We start from the raw sequence: 26,931 nt of genomic DNA, 5'->3' as shown, positions 1-26,931 counted from the left end.
CATTTTTGGGTCCATTTTTCATAAAATTTTGTTTTTCTGGCAAATTAGTGGTAAATCATTAAAGACTGAAGATAGAAAATAATGACAGACATTTGAGTTTTAGATTTCATACCCTTTAGAAAATTCATTCTAATGCAAGTTTATAAGAGCAATATTTAACAAGTTTTCTTATTTTTGGGCCTCTGTCCCACTTCTGTTTATGGCTTTGTCCCGATTTCTTGCTCTGAAGCTGAGAGGTATAACAAATGTGTCAGGATCATCACTGTCAGTCAGAGACATGTCAAATTGTGACATACTTGTTGCACCCCACTCCCACACATAGTGACTCTGGATGTGTCCAAGCAAGGCATGAAACAGTTATGCTGTGTAAGTGTGCAGAGTATCCCCCCATCCAAGGTAGACACAAGTACTACAGTGGCTTTTCATTTATCCTTGATTTTGCAGAATGTTCTTGTTTTCTGTCATATTTTTATACTGTTGATTTATGCTTCTTATTCAGAAAATGCATGGCATTGCAATGTCTGTTGCTCTGTGTTTAAGTAGCAATGCTTTAATGACCATCATGTAAGCTTGTCTGAGACTGTAAGATGCAAGTAAGTTTTAATAAGCATACTGTTAAAGAATTATCAACATTGAAAGCCTTTTTATTTTGCCATGCAGAGAATATTTCCATAGATAGCATATAAGCCTTAGGTATTGAAATGCATATGACAGTATTTGTAATAAAGGGCAGGATTACAGTATTTTTAGAAGCTCATTACATTTGTTGGAGACTTGCAGCCATCTTCACAGGCTTTACCTGTAAACTAAACAGAATGCCAATCTATCATGTGTGATTCTTAACCTGTGCAGTAATCCTTTAAGCAATTTATCTTGAGCTTGTTCTTGTTTGCTGTTCATTTTTTACCTTGATCATGTTTTCTCCATGAAACAAGTAGATAGTTGTTGTCAGGCAGCATGTCTTTTTTAGATAAGAAACATTTTTACAAGTGGGGGTATTGCTACTTTCAGCATGTTACTTGGTACTTTTATAAAGCTGAATATATATTATAATTAGAACTGCAGTGCAAGGAGAAGTGGTTTGAGTTGAGTGCTGCTTGTTTTTTTATACTTGATTTTGACTGACATTCCAGTAATGTATTTAAAAAGTAATGTATTTTTTCACGCCTCACAACCTTTTTGATATTAAGTAAGCTGTCATGTAGCCAATGCATTGAAATATTTTTTTTTTCTTCTACAATTCATTTTGTCTTGATTGGACTCTCATAATGACAGTTTGGCAGTGGCACCCAGGGCAGCGTATTTAATTAAAGTCCCATTTTTTTCAGTTGTTAGCATAGCTCCACCCTCTCTAGTTGGCCACACCCCATCCCATTGGCCCCACCCATTCAGCTGTCTCCTGCAGCCCCCTTTTGATTTGAAGTCACCAGCCGCCACTGGCTATATGTTGTTAATAGGAAAACCATAGCTTTTATTATACATATCCTTTGTCGACAATGTGATGTCTTTACTCTTTACAATCTTAACCAGATTAACAGCAGCTTTCCTTCAAGAAGCATGCATATTTTAATTTTATGGCTGCAGTCACCAGTTACAGAGACATTTGAATCTAGGAATATAATATCTGTCACCACCTCCACAGCTTCATCATCTATTTACAAAGAACTAATAAGGTGACAGAATATAATTTTAGATATTTTGTTTTGATAACAAGGAAGACAGCTTTGCCACTCTCTACTGTTTCTTTCATAATAAAGCTTAATAATGCTTCCTCACCTTTGGCCATCAAATTATCATCTGCATAGTGAAGATTGTTAATATTTCTCCTTACTGTTTTGATTCTATCCTCTTGATTATCTAAACCAGCATTTTGAATGATATATTCTGTGTGTATAAATAAAATATGTTTGGTGACAATATACAGCCTTTGTGATGCAACATTCTCTGTCTTGGAGTCAGGTTAGTCATTCTGTATCTGATTCTAACTGTTCTTTCTTGTTCTGCATATAGATTTCTTAGAAGGCAAATAACATGACCTGGTGTCCTTATTTCTCTAAGAATTTGCTACACTTTGTCATCGTCCACACAGTTAAAGACTTTAGACTACTCAGTGACACAAACATAAATATTTTTCTGGAATTCTCTTTATTTCTCTGTTATCTAGTAGATGTCAGCAAGTTGATGCCTGGTACCTCTGTTTCTTTGAAAACCATTTTGTAGAGCTATCAGTTGTCTGTCCATATATTGCTGAAGACAGGTTTGCAGAATCTTGAGTATTGCCTTGTTAGCATAATGTGAGTATTCTTTAGGACTGACTTTCTTGGGACATGAGATATTCAGGACTGACTTTTTGTGATTGTAATATTTTCTGAACCTTTTCAGTCCCAGGCAGCTGCTGTGTTTTCAGAGTTGCTGGCACTTTCCAAGTAAGACTGCCACAACAGCATTTTGCAGTTGTTTTAATAAATTTCAGATACTGATCATCATTCATATACTTATGTATCTTTGCACTGTATTCTATAGAATTCATTACTACAATCCCACCTCCTTTATCCAGTTTCATAACTCTAATGGATTTGTCTGTAATTAAATTATGACTCAAAACTTTCTTCTGTTCTTTACTTAAATTATAATATTTCCCCATTTTCTAGTAACTGGCACATAAATGTGTGATCACAAAGGTGAAATTAGTATCATGTGTGCACTGAGGCTATGGTATCTTAGAGAATCCCCTTACCACAAGGGATGGTGATCTCAGTTAGTACTTATATGTAACAGGGCTCTGGGGTACATGATTTATTGAAAATGCTTTGCAAGTGTTGTAGCTAGTTTTGATTTTTTTGCTGTTTAGGTCAGACATTACAGTTTTGTGATGGCACTTTTTGAGTGCTAATTTGTACTGTCTCACATTTCACCAGGGAGTCAGTATACCTGAAGAAGCTGTCTACTACAGCTTTTTAGTAACACAAGGGACATCTTTTGTCTACCTAGCTGAAATTTGCTCAGCAGAATAGGAACCTGTAATATACAGATACCATTTAACTGTAGTATCTCCATTTTGCTTTACATGAGCAATAAAATAGGATCACTAACATGTTGTTTGAGGTGCATCAACATCCACATAACCAGAAATTCCAGATATTCATACCTTTGGGAAGAAGATCAGAACCACTCTTTTATTGCCAGTGAATTGCCTTTTTGGCAATAGCGATGTCCTAGTCTTATAGAGCATAATGTCCCATGCCTTACATGGCTGGCTCATTCTTTCATGTTTCTGACACTGCAACAACACTCATTGCTGAGGTGCTCATGATTACACTATAAATTAACATTGGCTATCACCTCATCCCACTGTCTCTGGCAATGCTCTTTACTGCTGTTGCCGTCCATGAGCAAAATGCCAACTATCTACTTGCAGAACATTGACATGGACTTCTACTTCCTGCTCAGAGAAATTGACTTTTAATTTCTATCCATACACTGAAGGCACATCACACTGACATGTGTAGGCAAAAACACAAACATTTTACCTTACCATAATTTACTATGTAGTCCATTTGTCATCATATATTACTTAACTTCACCTAACAAGTATGAACATTAGAGTACATTACTTCCTAATCATCCATCTAAATATCATCAGACAGAATGCCAATTATTTATCTAGTCCAAAAATAGGTGTACTTTGGTATTTCTTTGGCACACTCATGCAAATGAAACTTAAACAGTGAATAGATTGCATTTATATACAATTTGGCTATAAATATTCATGAACAAGGCCCTCATGGACAGGGAAAATGTTTAAGTTACTAACATATACTTGTATGACTCATCTTTGGAGATTCACATTGCAAAATATAAGGACTAATAGTTATCATGTGAATACAGAACCAGGCTTCTTATGATCCCCAGAGATCAGTAATTTACTAAGCAACTCTGAACCTATTTACATGTCCTTTTTGCAATCATGCACTAGAAACTCCCTAGTCTGACATTTCTATACTTTTAGATAAACATGTAGAATGTGTTCCAACATGATCCATAGTCCAAGTGAGTGTTAGCAATTGTGTTCATGCAAAATGTAAAATCTGTATTTCCTGTTCATGTACACATGTGCTCCAATGGGCAAACCAGCATGGCTCTTCAGAAAATACTAAATGATTGGCTGTAAATAGCATAAATAAGATATGGCACATCTCCATTGTGTCCATATGTTACTCTAGAAAGATGGCAGCTACAAGTGCCAAACAGCTTAGAGCAGAAATATGGGAAAAATATGGACATCACCATTTTGTTAGTCATGTACTGTTCCTTCTTTTGAGATCTGACTCATGCAAAGCTGCCTTTTCCTCATTGTTTTCCTTCTGGCCTTTTCTTTCTCCTATCTCCTTTCTTGCCCCATTAAAACAATGTATGTTTTGTACCCCTTACACTTGGTCATATTCTAAATTGTTTAAGTTTTTTGCCCACATATTGTCAGGTGTTTAGTACTCTTCAACTTCTTACTTTTTTCTCCTTCCATCCTATGCTAGTTGTAAAAGATCTTTCTATACTCTCCTTTCTGCTACTTACATTCATGGTCTTGTTCTCTCCTCAGGCTTTTTTTCATTTCTCCAGTTTTTTTTTCGTACTCTGCTCTACCAGTTACACATGTGCTACTTCACTTTGAACTAAAATGCCAGTATCCTGAACAATTCACCCCCCCCCCCAATGTTTACCAAGGAACCAGCTGCTTTCCGAAGAAGCTGTCTTTCTCAACATCCTGACTGTGTTTCCTGGTATGCCCCTAAATTATGTTTTACTTTGTGGCGGCATTGGTACTGTGCACTACCGGTATGCATTGTGCACAGTGTTTATAATTACTGTACAGTGTTATAAGACACTCACCAAATTGATGGAAAAATTATGTCCCTGTGGGAACTACATATGAATGAACAATCACGGACTATTAAGTAGACAGAAGGACTGAAATGGCTGTGAGGAAATACAGTATGAGTAGGTGTAAGCAAAATAAAATAATTAATTGGACTCTGCTTAAATATAATTAGATACTTAAGAAAATACTAAATGTGCTGGTGGGTAGGATACTAATAATAGACTTGTTTTGGAATGAGAGTGCTTAGAGATTAATTAATCTGTGTGAGGCAATAAAAAAGATAAGATGAATTGTTAGAGAATAATGCTTTTTTTAAACACGGGTAGGAAAATAATCTGGATGGGAGTTGAACTTTTAATATATGTAATTTGGCAGTAGACCTGAGTTTAAGGAAGTATATTGTTATACCAATTGTATTATAAAATATCTGATTATAAAATATATGAGAGAAATTGGTTTCACTAATGTGTGAAAATGAAATTTAATTATATATGAGGCAGCTCAAAGACTATCATCTTCAGTTTTAGGGTAAAATCTGAAGGAGATAGTGAAAATTTTATATAAATAGTGCTAAGACCGAAATTTAAAGGAAAAGGACAAGGAATTCTAAATACAAACATAAGGTTTCACTATGATTAAATACAAGGTGTTTTAACTGGCATGTGATTAATCAAAAATAAAACAAGCTGTGATGTCAAACATTTAAAACAGTAATACGTCTATTGTTGTACAACACGTGACTATTTTTCCTTCCCTATACTCCCTACTGATATAGGAAGTGACCCTCATACTTCAAATCTTTATAAATACCTACTCAAATGTTCTACAAACTGGATGTACGAGGAATACAAAATCTACCTTCTTCCTCTTCTTTCACTCCAGCAAACTGGAAAGAAAGCATTCATTGTGCAAAAAAGCCAGTTCCAATGAAGTGCAATGTTATCTTTAGGAACCTGATGATCTTTCTGTTTCTGTGTTCTAAGATTGCCTAAAGCAACAGTAATAAACTGTAGGTTTCCCAAGGCTTCTAATGGTTTTAATAGGAAACAAGGAATTTGTTAAGTTGAAACAACTGGATCATCAAGGAACATTAAAACAAGTATTTTGCAATGAACAAATTTTGACAGAGATTAAATGCAAAAATGTTTAAAGTCACAATTAAGAGAAATGAGTCTTCTGTATTTCTATGAGGGCCACTTGATTGGAATTCAGTTGCTTGGATCAATTATAACTGTTTGTCTGTCTATGCAAGAACAGTGAGCATTGTTTTGGGGAATTTCCAGACTTATCTCTGATGTGTAATCTTATATAAGGTTGAAGGGTGCAAGATTAGAAAGGGGTGCACCCCTGTATCAGTTCTCTACTGAAACCAAATTGAGCATAATTTACAAATGCTAGTGAGCAGAGAGAGATATCATATAACTAAAGGAAAATATCATGGGGCATTTACCGATAAGGCAAGAGGCTGTTTTAAAGTGAAAAATGCATAGAAAGAAAAGAATTTCAGAAGAACTAGAAACAAGTTTTGAATGAGAAAAAAGAAAAAAAATAATAATGTATGATGTCTGCAATGGATCAAGAGGGAACTGTGTTTATGCTACATACTGTAATAAGGAGTAAATTTATATATATGGAATGTGTTTTGAAAAAAAGGAAGGGATAGGGAGAATGGTGGCTTGACAAAGTAAATGTACAGAAAGTGTAGTAAAGCAGGTAAACAAAACAGAAATGTTAAAAGGATTGAGGGTCATTCAGGGGAGGAGAATAAATGGGGTTTCCTACACCTCACAGATTCCAGCTCCCTGATAACCACTGTTTGCTTAGAAAATTACTTCTTTAGGCAGTGATTCCTTTTGTTTGTTACAATTTCTCTTTTCTTTTCATTTGTGGATCCATGGAATTGATACGCATAAGTTTGTGGGATGTGGGACATTTGTCTCCCATAAAGGAGTTGCAGTGTTAACAATTTAGAATCAGTAAGTTAAATCCTTGTCCAAGTGAAACAGAGCATATAAAGACCTAAATAATAAAAAAGTGAAGCTTAGGCAGACATGCTTCATGACATTTGTTAAATAGTGACATACAAAAATAAACATAAATAAATAAATAAATAAATTAATTAATTAATTTTAATTAAGTTCATTTCAAACATACAGAATTTGAAAATGTTAGGTAATTGGAGACCAATAAACATTATGGATACAAATGGTAAGATATGAGCAGACATAGTGCTGGAAATGTTAAAAGTTTGTGAAGATAGTGTGAATGTTAGTCATGCATGTTGTGCTTAAGACACAAGTGTAAAACACACACAGAAACACAAATGCACACACACAAATAGGAATATTTTAAATCAATTTAAAGGGAGACTTGAGTAATTTACTTTTAGCACTTAGTAAAAAAAACATGCAATGGGGTTATGTTGAAGATGTTGAGGAAGGTTAAGAAATACACTATGGATAAAATTATTAGACAGTTGCTATATATCAGAAGAAAGTGTCATGGTGAATGAGAGTTAACAAAGCTATGGTTATTGTAGAGGATATTTGAAAGACTTATTTTACATTCAAATGTGTTTTAAAGAGGACATAAAACATAAAAAATTAATGGAATGAAGAAAAGAGAGAATATCATTTAGAGTATGCACTTAAGTGGATGATACAAAGGTTCTTGCTGAAAACAGAAGCTTGTAAGGCAAGTAGGAAAACAAAAATTGTGTGAAGAAGATGAGTAAGTATAACTAATAAGGAAAAGTAAGAGTATATGATAAATATGAAAGTGAGTTAAGTAGTTTAAATGGGCAGTGATTCAAATGGTGTGCTTCAGTGTAGGCTGATGAAGGTATTACTAATATATGGTATAGGATACAGTTCAGTTCTATTTTCCAGTTACAGTCTTTCTGGAGTATGCATGTTCTGCTCAGGTCTTCATTGGGTTCATTGTTTACTATATTTTCCTCATACATGTTAGAAAACTGCTTGTTGATTAGTTACTCTAAAGTGTTCCTATATATTGTATTTACCCTTGCCTTCATGGCTCAATTCATGGCTGAATAGGATCCCTGATGACCAGTTTACCCACCCAGTTTACAAATAAATACATTTAAAATATATACAAATTGCATTGTATGGTGGTTTGGGAATGCAAAAAAGAAACTGGCTACTGGTTATGAAAAATATGAAATAAGGCAATGTAGGAGGGTTGGAATCTCAGCAGGTCAGAAAGATTTTTGCTATTTAATGTTAGAAAATGTAATATACCAGAAGAAAATACCTTTCCTTACGCTCTTTCTCTCTGTATATATATATATATATATATATATATATATATATATATATATATATATATATATATATATATATATATATTCATATATGCGGGCATGTATATATAGTAGAGAGACAGAGTAAGAGAAATAGATAGATAGATAGATAGATAGATAGATAGATAGATAGATAGATAGATAGATAGATCGAAGATAGATAGATAGAGTAGTCAATAGATATACATAAATAGTTTGGCTACCTGAGGTGAGATATTAGTTGGGACTGTTTTCTCCCTAAGGTGGGGATCCATTTGAATAAGGAATTCCTTGTTTGTTTATGGAGGAAGGTTAGCTAATCATGCTAAATAATGTAAAATATGAAAAACATTGCATATACAATTTTATGTAAACACAGAGAAGGAATATTATGGAGAAAAGAACTATAGGGGTGACTTTGGAAATGATGGGATGAATTTAATACATTCACTCGAATAGTGCTCAAGAGGTTTACACTCTTTCAATTATTGCATTGTAGCATTTCTTTGATAAAATCAGGTAATGTCCTCATATTTTAAATCCACTTTTTAAATGATTGCGTCATCACATTTTTTGACAAAATCAGGTTGTGTCCTCTCATTTTAAATCAATACTCATACCTCTGGAAACATAAAGATTGTTAAAGAAATGGAAATGACAAACAGTTCAGCACAAACATATATTTTAAGTGTTAGTTCTCAATAGATTCTAGGTCTTAAACTGTCATAATAAGCAGAATAAATATTAATTGTGTAATATTTTGCAAAAAAAAAAACTTACACTATCACAGTAACCACTTTAGCTATATACATACTGTCATCAATATTTTGTTTGTCAGTCTGCGGGCCATGATAAAAGGCTTTGCAGTTCTGTCTGTGCTACTTGGTGGTTGAGATATTTAGAAAAATATGAAAATTATGACAATATAGATAAATAGTATATGGCCAACAATTAATATCTCTTTAGCAGCACTACACAGAGGTCAAATATCACTGCTGCTGAGTTGCCCATTATGTAAGATTTAAAATGAAAATTTTGAATAACTCGTAGGTAATATGGTTTAGAATAATTAATGCAAAATAAACATGTGGATAAGAATAAAAGATGGCATGAAATGCTTGGTTAAATAATTTTTAAAATGCAAAGTATTACTGGAAGATGTTGAGGAAAGAGATGGAATGGATGTATAAAAGGGTAAGGACAAATGAAGGGGGTTATTTAATGTGGGGGAAAATGAACTGTGAAGAAACCTTACAAATGCAGCACAATGAAAGGAAACTGAAGTCTGGGATATAACATAGTTAGCTGCATATCAGAAATTAAATCCAAAAATCAATCAAAATAAAAAGGGTTTATTAAAGGTATTATGAATGGATACTTGGTTTCATTTTTAAAGGAATATGAATAAGCAAAAAAATTAAAATGTAGAAGTGTTTGATTAGTAGTTTGGGGACTAACACAAGAGGAGTAAATATGGAGTGTCTCATGTTGAAAAATAAAACATATCAAAATGAACACTATACCTTATTTATTTATTTATTTATTTATTTATTTATTTATTTATTTATCCTTTGTTGACTGAGTTAGTGTTACTAAGCTAGTAGCCTCTTTTCAGGGGTGACCCAAAGTGGTATTTATTCTACTAGGGGAAATTTGGCTAGGGCATTGGGAAACTTCCCCTACTCTTGGTAGTCAGCAAAAGAGTTTGTGTATTTCACACCCTGACTTCCTGTTCCCATTCCAGGCATGGAAGCAGCCTAGGGGAAGAGGGAGAAAACTTGGCTGCTGATAGCCAAAGCATTTTGGAAGTAAAGTGTGTTGACAATGGAAAGAAAATGGTAGAATCTCTACCCAAATTTCTTTCAGGTGATGTGGAAGCAGAGAGAATGTTGTTTACTGATGGTGAGGAGATTGGGAAGTGGCAGAAAAATGTTTTATTATAACCGTCCAGTCAGGAGGCTTGTGGGATGAGTACCTGGAGGAGCTAATTAACCAGAGTGAGCCAGAAAATGGAGCTGTGGCAACATGGAGTGACATGATGGAAAAAAAAATAGAAGAAGGAGAAAAAGAGAAGGAAAAAGAGCTAGAAATGGTTCCAGAAGCAAAAGTCCTACCCTCAATGGTGGAAGAAGGAACTAAGGAGAAGGCAGAGATAACAGGAAACAAAGAAAGAATGTGTTGTTTGGGTGGGCAGTAAAAAAGCAAAAGGCCTGGACAAATATGAGGTATGGGACAATGTTATTGCACCTTTGGGAGTAAAAGCTGAAGAAGTAAGAGCTTTCATTTTATTAACAAAGAAACTTTTTGTGACTTGTTTTTTTTTAAACTGGTCAGGCCATGGAAAACTTTCTGGTGCCTATGAAAAAGAAAGCAGCCTTTCCAAGGTCAGAATATTTGGTGCAAGCCTTTTTCAGGCAAACAAAAAATAGAATTTTGGTTCAGTTTATAAATGAAGAAGCAAAAGAACTGAGTGCATATTTGTTAATATGTAAAGAAGTGTTGGACACTACTAAAATATATGATGAAAGAGGTTTATGCACTGGGTGTTGGGAATGTGGCATAATTTTGAAAATGGAAAATGGCAATGTAGTATACATGCTTAGTATTATTGATGTGTATGGCAATAGAGGCTTTGTTAGGTACAGAGGACAACCAAAGACTTGTTATTTTTGTGGAAAATGTGATCATTTAATGAGTGTGACAAAAAAAGATTTATTTATGTGGTCAGACAGGCCATAATCCATAATGCATAATGCTCCAAATGCATTTGTCATACAATATGCAGATGATACCACATTAATTTGGGCAGCATCTTCTATAAATGAACTACAATCACATACCCAACTTTCGATCCTATCAGCTGAAACATTTCTGTCCAACATCCAACTTATTTTGAATCCTAGTAAAACAAAACTACTTCTCATTAAACCTACTAAATCCACCTCCTTAGACCCCTCCTTCAATATCATGTCCAGTAATAAAACTCTCATTTCCCCCATAGCACACACCAAATGTCTTGGTGTTGACAATGACAATAATTTGAGATTTGACATCCATATAGCCCATACTATTAAGAAAACACATAAAAACTGGGTATTCTCTAGAAATAGACAGTTTCTTACTAAACTCACAAAAATCACATTATCACATACCCATCTCATTTCCACACTAGCCTTGCCAATCTCAAAAAGACTGATTTAACAAAATTAGAATCCTGCTACAATAAAATTGTCAGGTTTGCTTCAGACTCCCCATACAAAACACACCACTGCACAGCTTTAAAGCAATTTCATTGGATAGAATTCCCCAAGCTCGTGCAGCACAATCAATGTATGCTAGCTCATAAAATTCTGCATCATCCTCAGAAACCCCCCTCCTCCAAAACCTACTTCAACCTTACTCTAATACAAGAACCCCAGCTCTAACAATACATTTCTTCTAGAAGTTACTAAACCCAACAACACAGCAGGTGAATTTCTCTTTTCTAATTTTGTCTCTAAAATATGGAACTCCTTACCACCTTATATAATCTCCATACCATCTATATCCTTGTTTAAAATGTTATTAAGAACTCACTTTACAGCTGCTTGGTTCTGCTCTTGTACTGGTCCAGGATAGTCCTACCATCATCTTCACTATCTTACTCTATCTATGATAGATACTAGTTCATGTTTTTATTACCGGTAAAAGTATGACTTTTATATATTATTACTTGTCTTATCAAACTAACTTGCATATCTATATGTACCATCACTGCATATTTACAACAACTTACAAATGATGAATTCTTCCAAAATGTTAATAATCATTGCATATTCTTACTTGTATTACTCTGTTAAGACTTTTATTATGTATAACTACATCATCTTTTTACTTTATTGTTTTTGTATGGAGATTTTCTCCCCCGGGCCTCCACTGAAAATGGACGTGTCCAGTGGATTTTCCTGGTTAACAAATGTAAAATAAATAATAAATAATAAAATGAAGAAAAATGTAAGAAATGTGGTAATACAGGACACTCGTGGTTAGAATGTGAGGTAGAAACACATGAAAATGAAAAAGAAAATGAAAATTAACATGGAAATGAAAATGAAGATGAAATTATACAAGAAAAAGATTTAGAAAATGTACAAGAGCACACAACATAACAAGAAAAAAAATAGAAATTCTATTTAAATCTAATGGGGAAAAACAAAGATAAAGAAAAAGAAAGAGAGACAGACGAAACAAGTGGAGAAAAGTCAGAGTGGCAGATAAAAGGCAAGAGAAATTCAACAGGAAAGTGGGTTATGGAAATAAAAAGAAAATTTAAAAATATAATGGTTACAGAAAATAAGAAAGGTAAGAAAGGCAAGTGATAAGAACATTATTTTAATAACTGCTCTATAAAGCTGAAAACATTTGCTTTGAATGTGAACAGTATGAAGGATGTTAAAAGAAAAATTAATATTTTGCAATGGCGTGCTGCAATAGATGCTCAAGTAATAATTTTAGAACAGATTAGAATATTAACAGAAGATGAAAGGGTGCAAACAGCAAAGCTTTGGAATGGTACTGTTATTTGGAATGTAGGCAAAGAAGCATGCTCAAGTATATGAGTATTATGCCAAGAAAATATAAAAATATTAGACATTACAATAGTAGAACTGTGCTGAATAACATTGGATATAAGATGGAAAAAATATGTATATAGACTAGTAGCTTTACGTGCATATGTAACAAAAAAGTAAGAGCAACAATGCCTAAAAATATACCTAAATATGCCTGTGTTACCATGGATAGAATGACAGCAGATTTTAAATTTAATTTGAGAAATAAAAAGAATAGTAATGATGTTAAAATGATTACTGAAATTATGAAAGGGGAAAATTAAAAATATGGAAAAATAAACACTGCAATTGTAAAAGAAATTAAATTAAGACAGGACTTGTTTTTTTATATCAGAAGGTCTAAAAATTACACAAAAAGGAATCAACTATACTGGGTTTTCTAATCATATGGCAATTTCATGAAGAATTCATGAAAAAAAAGTAAATGAAAAAGAGTTACAATCAGAAGAAAGAAAGGAAACTATAGAATTATGGCAACAACATATTGGTATGAGAGATTTTATGAAAATTGGACAATTTGGTGGATTCTATTTAAAAAGAAATATACAAAAGTATTATAGAATGCATATAAAATAAAAGAAAAAAGAAAAGAATGGAATACAAAATATTAAATCAAAAAACTTAATAGAGAAGAAAAAAATTTTTATGAAAAAGAACTATATAAAATAAATCAGGGTAAAGTTAATAAAATATCTTATAAGCAAAAATAATGTTTACAATGAAAAAAGAAGTGGTATTTTCATGAGAATAGTAAGTAAAAGATTACAATGTAAAATAGAAAGACTACTTGGTCAGAATTTGTTTGGGAGAAAAGGAAAAGAGAGTCAATACCTATTGTGGATAATAAGGGAAGTAATTGATGATGTTATTAATAAGAAAATGGAAACAAAAATCATGATAGAGGATGTTAGCAAGGCATATTGTAATATTCAGTATAAAGCATTATGGGGTATTTTGCAAACATATAACATAAGTGAAAAATATTACTAGTAATTAAATCAATATATGAAAAGAATTACGTAAGACTGAATGTATGGTATAAAACAAGGATACCCTGCAAGCAATATGGTCTTTGCTTAAATCATGAATACAGTAGTAATAGAAATGAATACAATGTCAAGTAAGGGAGGATATAGAATGATAGAGTTGCCAATAATGCATACTTATGCCGATAATATTGTAGTAAAGCAAAACATAAAACTTAGATGGAAAAATTAGTGGAAAATTAAGTATGTAGTTGAAGGAAATTTGTTTAAGCACAAATAAAAAGAAAAGTAAAGCATTTGGGTATTATGAATGGGACCTATTTTGGAGGCGCACTTCCTGTTTCCATTCCATGTGCAGATGTGGCCCAGATAAACAGGGAAGTAGTTGAAGAGAGAAGGAGATGATGGAGTGGTGAAAGAAATGGAGGATAAAGCAAATTTCAAGACTGGAGAATGTGTGCAGGAATCTGAGGCAATGTTTCAAAGAAATCTGTTTGATGGAGATGAGTCAGCAAATCATGGATGTATAATCACAGAGTCGAAGTTTAGTCATGGAAAAAAACATCCGTGGAATTGTGTTTAGTTGAATGCTACTAATCAAAACTGCTATTCATCGTATTGGTTATATATCATAAATAAAATCATCAAACAGTAATAGTTGGCCAACATGGGGATTGTATGATGATGCTGTCAACTAAAACTAAAGTGACATTCAGAAGTATGACTTCTAAAATGCAGACTGTATAAAATAAAGTACAGAACACCTTCTACATGTTAATAAATAATATCATCCCCTTATCAATGTGCAGTCATGGACTTGGTATATATAATAAGTGGGGGTGTAAGAGGACAATCTGATAAACACCACTCACACCCCCACTAATTATATATACCAGCTCCAGGATCACACATTTATAAGGGGATAATATTGTTATTAACATGTAGAAGATGCTCTGTACTTTATTTTCTACAGTGTGTACTTTAGAAGTCGTACTTCTGAATGCTACTATTGTGTAGTTTTAGTTGACAGCATCATCTGACGATCCCAATGTTGGCCAACTATAACTGTCTGATGATTTTGTTTATGATGAAAAGCCTATATGACAAAAAGGAGTTTTGATTAGTAGTATATGATTAAAAGCCATTTGACAGATATTTTGTTAGATTAACCATAGACCCATAATTACAACCATCCAGTCAGGAGGATTGTGAGATGATTTACTTAAAGAAATCATTATACAGAGTGAGCAAGAAAATGAAGATGTTTCCTGCAGAGACAGTATGGAGAAAATTCAAAAGGAGGATGCAGACACAATTGTAAAGTATAGTGGTGAAATAGAAAGAAAACATATGCAGAGAAAGTAAAAGAAGTCAAAAGTTGAGTAGCAGAAAATAAGGCAAATGATAATGAAAAACAGAAGTATGTGTAAGGATTAAAAGTAAAGTAATCAAAGAAATGGACAGGTATGAAGTGTGTAAATTGAATAGCTCCTTTGGATGTAAAGGCACATGACATGAGCACATTTATTCTTAGTAACAAAGAGACATTTTTTGGATTATATTTGAAACTTTTTTTAATGGAAAATTTTTCTTGGAGAATATGAAAAAAAAAGAAAGACTGTAACCATGGATTCTTTATGTAAAGCAAGCATTCATCAGGGAAACAAAACAGAAAATGCATGTACAATTTCAAATAGAGGTAGAAAGACAGACTTTGAAAGGACATTTGAAAACTTTATGTAAAGAAGTACTGGACATTGCAAAGGTTTATGACAAAAGGGATTTATAAACTGTTGGCTTGGCTTGTAATATTGTGTTAAAAATAGAAAGGGAAAATATACATATACCAAGCATGATAAATGTGTGGAGGGGAAAAGAGGTATTGTAAAATACATGGGACAACACAAAACATGTTTTTTTGTGGAAAAGAAGGACATTTGATAAGTAACTGTGACAAAAGGAAGTGTTATATTTCTCAGGAAAAGGAACATGATGCAAAAAATGGGAATTGAAATGGAAAATATTAAGGTACAACCCAAAACTCTAATAATGGGTGATTTCAACTACCCTACCATTAACTGGGAAAACTACTCATGTACTAACTCTTTTGCTCAATGTTTTCTGTAAATCATCAATTCCAATGCCTTGGATCAACTTATCCACACCCCCACCAGGGGCAGCAATATCCTAGACCTGGTCATCGCCAACATGGGTGACCGGTGTTCCACACCAGAGGTCAGCTCCTCGTTGGTCAGATCCAACCACAAGCTAATCACCCTAGACATCCACATCCCGCTCCCACCCCCCATTAGGAAAACAACCGTAAAAAATTTCTCCAAAGCCAACTTCATGCTTCTAAAAGCAGAAGTGGCAAACTTCACGACACCCATGCAGATGGACAATAGAGGTACAACTGCTGAAACCTACACAAATGCACTTTATAAGCACTTACAAGATTGCATGGATCGTGCTATCCCTAACAGAATCAAGATGGTATCCTTCAAAAAAAGGAAGCCAATCTGGTGGTCTTCTGCCATAAACAAACTCTACAACAGAAGAAAGAAACTGTTGCAAAAAAAGAGTAAAATACCACGATTGGAGGAACTCCCTGGTCAGCCTCAGTAAGAAGCTGAGATCCCTCATAAAATCCTCTAAAGCTAGTTATGAAAACAACATTGCCACTGATTCTAAAGACAACCACAAAGCATTCTATAGCTATGTCAAAAATCTCAATGGCAACACTCAGATCTGCTCTGAGTTACAGCACAATGACACTAAATATACAGAACCAACTGATATTGCCAACATCCTGGCAGATAGGATCAGTGCTAACTTTATCCCCCTCTCAACCCCTAAAGAGCCCATCTTTATACCAGAAGAATGCAAAGTTCCTGTAATCATGGCTGCACAGGTAAAAACCTCACTCTCCAAAGCCAAGAACACAGCATCCATGGGACCTGACAGCATCCCAGGCTGCCTCCTACATGAACTACAGAATGAACTGGCACCCCACCTAAGTACCATGTTCAATCATAGCCTCACCTCAGGCTTTGTGCCCATTGAATGGTGCACCGCAACAGTTATCCCACTCCACAAAGGGGGGGGGGCCACAACAGACCCCGGGAACTACCACCCCATTATCCTGACGAGCCTCATCTGCAAGGCCATGGAACGTATCATCATGGAACTCATAAACAAAGACATTGGAGATCTCCAAACTCTGGACCCCACACAGTTTGGGTTTGTAAAAGGCAGATCATGTCTCCTAAACCTGATAGACTTCCTTGAAGTAGTCACCAAAGCCATAGATGAGGGTAAGGTAGTTCACACAGCCTATCTAGATCTCGCCAAGGCATTTGACAGAATCCCCCACTCTGGAATTATAGATAAACTCACTAAACTAGGTATAAATCCCTATGTCACAAGATGGGTTGCCAACTGGCTTACTGAAAGAACCCACACCATGAAAGTAGCAGACTCCAAATCAGGCTTCAGACCAGTGACAAGTGGAGTACCACAGGGTTAAGTCCTGGGTCCTCTCCTGTTTGGTATCTACTTCTCTGAAGTACAGGCTAACACAGAAGGTCTTTCTTTGGCTAACTAAATTTGCAGATGACTGCAAACTAGGAGCCATAATCGAAACTCCTAACGATGTGGACATCCTACAAAAGGGCCTCACTGAGACAGATGCCTGGTGTCAAAGACATGGTCTCAAGCTCAATGCCAAAAAGTGCATTGTCATCCCCTTTGGTAAAAACTCTGTACCCATGAACTACCACATAGGCGGTAGTCTACTTAACACCGAAAGTTTGATAAGAGACCTTGGGACACAGGTGGGCAGTAGTCTCTCCTTTGATAATCACATTGCCACAGTGGCCAGTAAATCCTTCTACGTGGCACACCTCATCACAAAAGGTTTCTCATCCAGAAAAAAAGAGGTCATTGTTCCCCTCTACTCATCACTCACTAGACCCATTATAGAGTACAACGCTCATTTTGGTATGTACCTCACAAGTCATCTACAACTAATGGAAAGGCCGCAAAAATACCTCACAAAGAGGATTACTGACCTCAAACAGATGCCTTACGAAGACCGTCTCAAAAAACACCAGCTTTACTCCGTCAGATATCGCCTACTCAGGGGCGATCTCTGCCTAACATACAATGCTATGTCAAACCCAGAGCTGTTGGACATGCTCCACTTAAAGAAATCCCAATCCCTCCAAGCTACATGCTCTAGGGACCTAAACATTGTCACCACAATAAACAGAGCATGCTAGAGGGATAGATTACTGTCCCAGCGACTTCCCATACTCTGGAACAGACTACCTATCTATGTCAAACAGAGCTCCTCATTAACACTCTTCAAGAAAAATCTTGATGATTGGATGGGTAATAGGAAATTCACCCTGGGGATCACTTCTGTGGTTCTGTTTTACAGGGGCACAGGAAAATCATTTTCTTGGGTGGTGAAAGCCAGGGTACCTTTGTGGCTAGGCTTGTATAGGCCCTAGGGCCAATGGCCTAGTACCTACCTATGAACCTATGAACCTATAAATGCAACAAAATTGGAAATTTATGAATGGATTGCAAAAAAATAAGAGTAAGGAAAAAGAAAAAGAGAGAAGAAAATGAACAAACAGAAAAACTTTTAGAAGCAAGAAAAACAGAAGAAAAAATTAGCTGAGAAAAAATAAAAAAAGAGGCCATCGAAGAAAGTTCGGTAATAAGTGATGAAAAAGACATAAATTGGGAGGTAATAAAAAAACTCTATTAGTAAAAAAGTAAAAGACAGAAAAAGAAAATTTAAAGGGATAAGAACATAAGAAAAAAGAAATTAACTGATGAAAAAGAATATAGACACATAATGAGTGGGGATTGGTAAGTTATTTGACTCCCAAACCGAAGATACAGAGTTTGATTCTTACCTTTGTGTGGGAACTTAGTATAGCCTTAGTATAGCCTATTAAGAAAGCTAGCCTAGTAATTAGCTTTGAACTTAGCTAGCCTAGTAATTAGCTATGAACTTACAAAATCATGAATCTAAGAGGAAATAAACATTTAAGAGTGTTTTCTGTAACTGTGAATAGTATGAAGAATATAGAAAATAGCATAGGGATTTTAGAGTGGCATAATCCATGTGATGTAGATGTAATCATATTAGAAGACACACAATATTACAAACAGAGAAACCATGGGGAGGAAACATAATCTGGAATTTGGGAAATGAGAGATGTTCTGGAATAGCTGTATTTTAACCATTGTAGATTGAAAATGGAAAGAACAAGTATACAGAACTGTAACACTATATGATTATACTAATTGTAAAGAATGGTAAATGTTATTTCATCAGATTTTAAACTATGTAGTGATAAATATGAATATTATAATTACAGGAGATTTTTAATTGTGATTTAAGAGGCAAACTTAAAAAGATATGAAATAAGAAAAAATGTTAGAAGTTATAAGATGTGGTAAGTTAAAACTATGGGATGAAAGTTCATGGACTTACAAAAGGGGTATGTATACAACTGAAACAGATTATTTTATAGTATCAGAAAGTTTAGTTATAGGAGAAGTGGAAGTAGTTGAAAATGGGTCTACCTGTTATTGCCAAAATTCCACTTCGTCGAACTTCAGAAACACGAAACATATTTGCCGAAAATGGACGTTATTGAACATTCACATTATCAGATTTTTACTCTGAGAAAGGAGGCACTTGGTCACCATGGGGAAAGTTGCCCTTTTTCTACTATAGTGTGATCTGGGAGTTGGTATATTTAGTTAGGGGGAGTGTACAGCCCCCAACATGGGGGGGTGTGGGGGCAAACCCCCCACTTGGGTGGGTTTGATACACTTCAATGTGTTTGTTTTGTCATGGTTTTCAAGTATCTCCTTTCCTGGAGTAAAACTCTAGAGATTTGAAGGTTCGATAAAGTCCATTTTCGGCAAAGTCTTCTAGTGTTTCTGAAGTCTGATGAAGTGGAATTTCAGCGATAAAAGGTAGAACCAGTTGAAACAAGATTTTCTGATCATCTTGCAATATGACTAGAGATAAAGAAAAACAAGAAATACATAAAATAGGAAAACAAATAAAAAGGATAAATGGAAAAGCATGGAATAAAGAAGGAAAGAGTTAGTAATACTGTTATGGAAAGATCATATTACTGTGAGAACATGCAGGTTAATAAAGGAAGATGGTAGTGTAATGAGAAATAAAAAATATAAAAGGAGAAACAGAAAGATCCCAGGAAAAGACTGAATGATGTAGTAAAATATGTACAATAAATGTTTAAAGAAAAAAGAAAGTAGTGAATAAAACATGGGAAGTAAAACATTAACAGTAAAAGAGAACAAAGAGCTGGAAAGGGAGGTTTCTTTAAATGAGCTAGATAAAACATTATCACAGGATCATAGGAAGATACTAGGCTATTGGCCCTCAGGCACTTATAAGCCTATCCAAGAGATTAGCCTATGGTTAGACAAGTCAGCCCCCAATACCCCTGTCCAGCAGGGACATGGGTAGAATCCCAGTGGTGTATTTTCTGTTTCTCATCCAGTTATCTAGATTGCACTTAAAAAGGGGTAAAGAGATACTCTGCTTGACATGGAGAGGGAATATATTCCACAGATGGGGGAGTCTCTGCGACACAAATCTGTCCTTCCAACAAGTCCTGTTGATTTCACAGACCAGGTTGAGGCTGCATGTGCAGGTTATTGAGTGGAGCTTGACTTGCAGATAAGCAGCAGTCCCATCAAGGTGAGGTCCATGATTGCCTTGTATGCCAGACAAGGTCACCTCTGAGGAGTCTGTATGAAACTGAGTAGAGGGATAGGGATTTTAGCCTGTATGTTTATAGTAGAAGTTTGAGTCCCTGGATTCTCCTGGTGAGGAACCTCTGTGGTCTCTCCAGCTGCTGCATGTGCTTTGCAAGGTACATGCTGAAAGGGGCATTGTACTCAATAATGGGCCTTCTATGGGAAGAATACAGGGATGTTATGACCCCTTTGTCCCTGGATGAGATACCCTTACTTATGAGGTGGGCCATGTAGAAGGCTTTTCATACAACAGAAGCAACATGGTGGTCAAACATCAGGTTGCTATCAACGTGGGTGCCCAAATCCCTCACGACTGCTTGTGTGCTTAGGACATTGTTATTAATGTGATAATTTGTGGAGATGTCACTCTCCCAAAAGAGGATGATGATGCATTTTTTTGGTATTCAGCTTGAGGCCATGTTTCTGGCACCAGTCATTTGTCTGAGTGTGACCCTCTTGGAGGATGTCCACATCACTAGTGGAATTGATGACAGCACCTAGCTTGCAGCCATCTGCAAATGTGGTCAGCCATAGGCCACTGATTTTTGCCTGCACCTCAGAAAAGTATATCCCAAATAACAGAGGCCCCAAGGGTTTACTGCTTGTTATATGTCTACTGCTTGAGGTGGCTTCCCCTGTTTTGACTAGGTGGATTCTGTCAGTGAACCAGTTTGCTACCACTCTGGTAATATATGGATTGATACCTAGTTGAGAGAGTTTATCTATTATGCACGAGTGGGGAATAGTGTTGAAGGCTTTGGCCAGGCCAAGATAGGTGGTTTGCACCATCTTCCCCTCATCCATGGCTTTGGTGACTGGCTCAAAGAAGTTGACCAAATTTAACAGACATGACCTCCCCTTGCTGAAGCCAAACTGTGTGGAATCAAATGTTTGAAGGTTGCCAATGTCCTTGTTAATGAGGTCCATGATAATCCATTCCATGGCCTTGCAGAACAGGCTAGTTAGGCTTATGGGTCTATAATTTCCTGGATTGGTGGATGCTTCACCTTTGTGCAATGGGATGACAGTGGCTGTCCTCCACTTGGCTGAGATGAAGCCAGTACTCAGGCTTTGGTTGAACAGGGCATCTAATGGTGCTGCAAGTCTCTGCCTGAGTTCACATAGGATGCAGCCTGGGATGTTATCCCATGGAGGCTGTATTTTATGCCTTTGAGAGAGCAGTGATGAGCTGTTCCCTACATATAAGGAGAAGGGGGCAGGTATTACAGATGTCCTGATTTACTGATGTGGGGGACAGAGGTGTGAAGTTTTTGGTGAATCTGTCTGCCAAGTTTGCTATATCTATGGAATTTGTATATGTGGTGCTTTGACTATGAGTTCTGAACAGATCTGTGTGCTTCCTTTGAGGTTGCAGACATATGTGAAGAAGATCTTATGATTGTCTCTAGTAGATGTGGCCAATTTGGACTTGAAGTTTGCTTGGAGGATTTCACTAGTGCTCTTATTTGCTTGTTCAGGCTAATGAGACATTGGTTCCAATTGGGAACCTGCTCATTCTTGGTCTTGGACAGCAATTATTTTCCTTTTGTTATAGAGTTTATTTATTGCAGATGCCCAGCAGACAGGTTGACTCTTTCTTGCGGAGGATGATTTAGTCCTATTAGGTATTCCTGATTCCATGCATCTATATAAATGCTCGCATAGTGCTTTAGTGTAGTTTTGGATATTGGTGCCAGTTCCTACAGAGGGGGAGTGGGCTATGAAGCTGCTTATACCATCCATCAGGAGGCTGCAATCAGCTTTGGAGAAGTATTTATATCTGACCCTAGATAAAGGGGGGTTGAGGGAAATGGTAACCTCGAAATTGATTGCTTTATGGTTGGATCTTACCAGGGAGGATAATACTGTAGGGATGTTGCAGTGGTTACTCATTCTGGTTAATACTAAGTCCAAAATATTATCACCTCTTCTGGGCTATCGACTAGCTGTTCCAAGGTGTTTGCATTGACAAAATCGAGGAATCTCTGGGCATTTGTGTTCTAGCGTGAGTAGAGAAGTAAATATAGATTTGACTGCAGGACCACATGGAATAGGATATGAAATGTATAAAGATTTAAGGGATTGACAAAAGATATTTTTTAAAGATTTTGAATGAATGGTTAAATGAAGGCTTTATTTATAAGGAACTATGCAGTGGCATACTTAAATTCATATGGATGAAGGAAGATAGAAGAGAACTAAAAAAATGGAAGCTAATAGTATTGAATAATAATGATTATAAGATCTTTATGAAAATAATACAAAAGAGATTTAAAACTAAAATGGAAAATATTATGGAAAATAATATATATAGTGTAAAGGGGAAGGGTTGCCAAACATTAATAATGATACAGAAGTTGTGGATAAGATTATGAATAGTAAAGAAAACAAGAAAATCATGATAGGAAACCTTAATAAGGCATTTGAAACAATTGTACATGAAATCTTGTGGGTAATAATGAAAGAATATAATAAAAAGCAAGAAAGATAGGAAATTATGTATGTTTGTTTATAGTAATAATAAAGTAAAAATACTTGTAAATGGCTGGTTAAATCAAGAGGTACTCATGAAGCGTAGTATGAGAAGGGATGTCCAGTGAGTTGTATACTCTTTGAATAATTTGCGAATGTGATAATATTTATTTTATTTTTATTTTATATTTGTTTACCAGGGAGGTCCGACTGGACAGAGCTGTCCATTTTCAGCGGAGGCCTGGGGAGAAACTCTCCAGAACAATTGCTAACATACTACACATAAGATATTTACACATTCAGTTATAAAAATATAGCAGACAATAGCATATGATTGCATAAGATATTTACATAAGCATAGAGATTTAGACATGCAATTAAAAGTATAGCAGGTAGTAACATATGATGGTTGTTATGAGGAAATAAATTACAAAATGAAGGAGGTAAGGTATATAACACCTAAAGGGTTAAGAATTCCAGTTCTGTTAACATATGCAGATGACATCATAATAATTGCAAAAACAAAAATGGATAAAAGAAGTAATAATTTGCACAAATGAGTATCTAGAGGTGATAGGGATGGCTTTAAGTAACAAAGGTTTAGGTGATGTAGTAAAGATAGTGGGTATATATTTTACAATGAATGAAATGTTAGTGTTAGATATACTAAACAGTATTCAATTGGGAAAAAAACAACAGAAGAAATGAAACAAACATGTCTTTTCTGGAGAACATGTAAAGTATCATTCAGATAAAAAGGCTTACTTGATAAAAGCATTACTGATGGAGAAATAGCATACTTAGCAAGTGTATTTATGTTGGCAACAGTATTTGAAAAGGAATTATTGCAGGTAATTTTTTTCAGTCAAATGGAGTTCTAGATTGAACCCAGTAAAAAGGAATGTATATATAAATAAAGAAGAAGGGGGGTTAGGTTTGATTAACTCAGTGGTATATGTTGCTTCACTGAATTTGTAGAAAGTGGTAAAGTGGATAAATGAAAAAGATGAGAGATTAGTAGTAAAATTATACAAATATAAGTAAGATAAATTTTGTAGTATGGTAAAAAGAGTAAAAGAAAAACAGTGCATAAGGCAGAAATCAAATGTTACCAAGTAAAATATTTTTGTGGAAACTAAAAATTGATGACACTGAAAAAGATGAAAAATATGGTATAAGAATGTAATGATAAAACATTACTATGTAAAGCCAAAGGAAAATCTAAGAGATGAAAAAATTAAAACTATAAAAATAAGACGCAAATGGTATAATCAGAAAGTAGAATGGCAACATTTTTGTGGAGACTGGAAAATTGCCAGTAGAAAGAAATATGACATATAAAAAGAACGTGATCAAATATGTTTACATTGTCAAGAAGAAGAAACTACAGAACATGTGTTTTGAATATAGAATAGTAAAAAAAGTTATGGGGAAAACTGTATAAAGAACATAAAAATGGATAAAATAAACAGGGATATGATTAAGTATGGATATTACAAAAACAAAAGTAAAGAATATGTTGAAAGGATAGTGTTATTTTATGTTATATGCATTATATGGAATGAAAGAATAAATGAAATCATGTTTAATGGTATATGGATTTTTGCAACAATATGGCAAAATAAATGGGGGCCTTTTAGGGTTGAAAATTTAGCATGATTTTCAGGAAATTATGAATATATGTAAATAGATTTGAATATCTATATATTTGTGCATTTATAAATATTTTGTAAATATGAGTTATTTTGTATATAAATAAAGGAACCCTAGTCTTTTTGATAGGTGATTTGAAATATTTTACATCCACCTAAGCTATCAAAAACTCAAGCAGATGGATCATTGGTTTACCAGATGATCCAAAGGATGGCACAATCAGGAGTACAGCAGCCCTTTATATTACAGTGCAATGTCAATAATTGATATACCTGGTGTGGGAATAAAACCCACAGCCTTCTGCATCAAAGACAAGGGTGCAACTACCAGCTGCGTCACTGACACAGCCAAGTTAAACTGAATTTTTATTTGTAACATGTGAAGATAGACTTTAAAATTTTCAGCAAATGCATATAAAATACATTCAGTTTATTAATCTGGAAGGAAGTTATTGCAAGAAGGAGAGATTTCAAGTACTATAGGGAATTACTTAATATGATAGGAGTGGTATAACATAATACTATATCAGAACATGTATACCATGGAAAAAGAAGAATGAACGTTTGAATGCTGAAATTATATGTTAAGTAATATCTTACTTTTTAGTTTATTTCACTTATTGCATTCCTGGTAGGCAACTAATCCTCCTCCTCTGTGTGACAAGATTTTAACTAAAATTATTAAACTCTTACATAGTTTTTAAGTGCCATGGGATCTTTTACATCCACCTGAACTACTGCTTATTCAGGCACTCCAGACCTGCATCTAAAGTCTCAGGTTAAATGGCAATTTATATTTTTCTGATGTTATGCTATAGTGTAATGTAATGTAATGTACTTCAACTGTATGCCAACCCATTGTAACAAAACAGAAACAGTGAGAAAAATGCATCGAATTACAAATTACATTTAAAAACATAATATATCAATCTGTTTTTTTTTTTTCAGATGAACTGACATACACACCAACAGTGTTCATTCTCCCTCCATTATCTGATGAGACTGAACCAAGGAGCACAGTAACTCTTATCTGCGTGGTGCTGAATGATTCTCCTGAGACTGTCATTATAACCTGGAGGGTTTCTGAGAAATATGTTAAAGGAACAATGCATCATGGAGCCATTGCATCACAGGAACATTACAGGCTGAAAAATATGCTAACAATTCCAGTTACAATGTGGAACAGTGGAATAAACTGTAGCTGTGTAGTTGAGAAGGAACCTGGTAACACAATTATCAAATGGATTGCAAAAGGCAATGTATACCACTTTGCATAATCTTAAAGTACTCATTAAATGATTTTTTTGCCATGTTACAAATATTACACCCATTGCAAATACAGGTATAGTAATAATAATAGTAGGGGATACTTCATCTGGAACATACTCCCCATGCACATAAATCATGATGACTGCAAACTGGGAGCCATTATTGAATCCCCAAATGATGTGGATACTCTACAAAAGGGCCTTACAGAAACAGATACTTGGTGCCAGAGCCATGGGCGCAAGCTCAATGCCAAGAAATGTATAGTTATCCCCGTTGGGAAAAAACATGTATCCATGAATTACCATATAGGTGGCAGTACACTAAACATCGAAAGTGTGGTAAGAGACTTAGAGACACAGGTGAACAGTGGTCTCACCTTCGATAACCACATCACCACAACAGTCAGGAAATCCTTCTATGTGGCATACCTCATCACTAAAGGCTTTTCATCCAGAAAAAAGGAAGTCATTGTCCCACTGTACTCTTCCCTCATTAGACCTGTTATAGAATACAATGCCCCGATTGGTATGTACCTCTCAAGACATCTGCAACAACTGGAAAGGCCTCAGAAATACCTCACTAAAAGAATCACAGGCCTAAAGCAGATGTCCTACGCTGACCACCTTAAAAAACTACAGCTATACTCTGTCGTATATCGTCTACTCAGAGGCGATCTCTGCTTAACATACAAGGCCATGTCAAACCCAGAGCTGTTGGACATGCTACACTTAAAGAAATCCCAATCCCCCAGAGCCACACGCTCCAGGGATATAAACCTTGTCATCACAATAAATAAAACATACTGGAGGGATAGGTTCCTGGCCCAGAGACTCCCCAGACTCTGGAATAGATTGCCCATACATGTCAAGCAGAGTACCTCTTTGGACCTCTTCAAAAGGAACCTTGATGATTGGATGGGAGAAAGGAAATTCACCCCGGGGATCAT

General features: G+C 35.2%; 1 protein-coding gene across 1 annotated transcript in view; it reads left to right on the top strand.

Moving 5' to 3' along the window:
• Positions 1–25,993, top strand: part of LOC122808339 (immunoglobulin lambda-1 light chain-like) — a 61,079-nt gene extending 35,086 nt beyond the window's left edge. Inside the window, exon 3 of the mRNA XM_044079306.1 lies at positions 25,665–25,993. Within this exon, the coding sequence (XP_043935241.1) occupies positions 25,665–25,993 (329 nt within the window). The remainder of the gene's footprint in view (positions 1–25,664) is intronic.
• The last annotated feature ends 938 nt before the right edge of the window (positions 25,994–26,931 follow it).

The sequence above is a fragment of the Protopterus annectens genome, chromosome 8.part0 (assembly GCF_019279795.1).
Source record: "Protopterus annectens isolate FY-2018-M chromosome 8.part0, PAN1.0, whole genome shotgun sequence".
Taxonomy (NCBI): domain Eukaryota; kingdom Metazoa; phylum Chordata; order Ceratodontiformes; family Protopteridae; genus Protopterus; species Protopterus annectens.
This window is presented reverse-complemented; position numbering and strand designations above follow the sequence as displayed.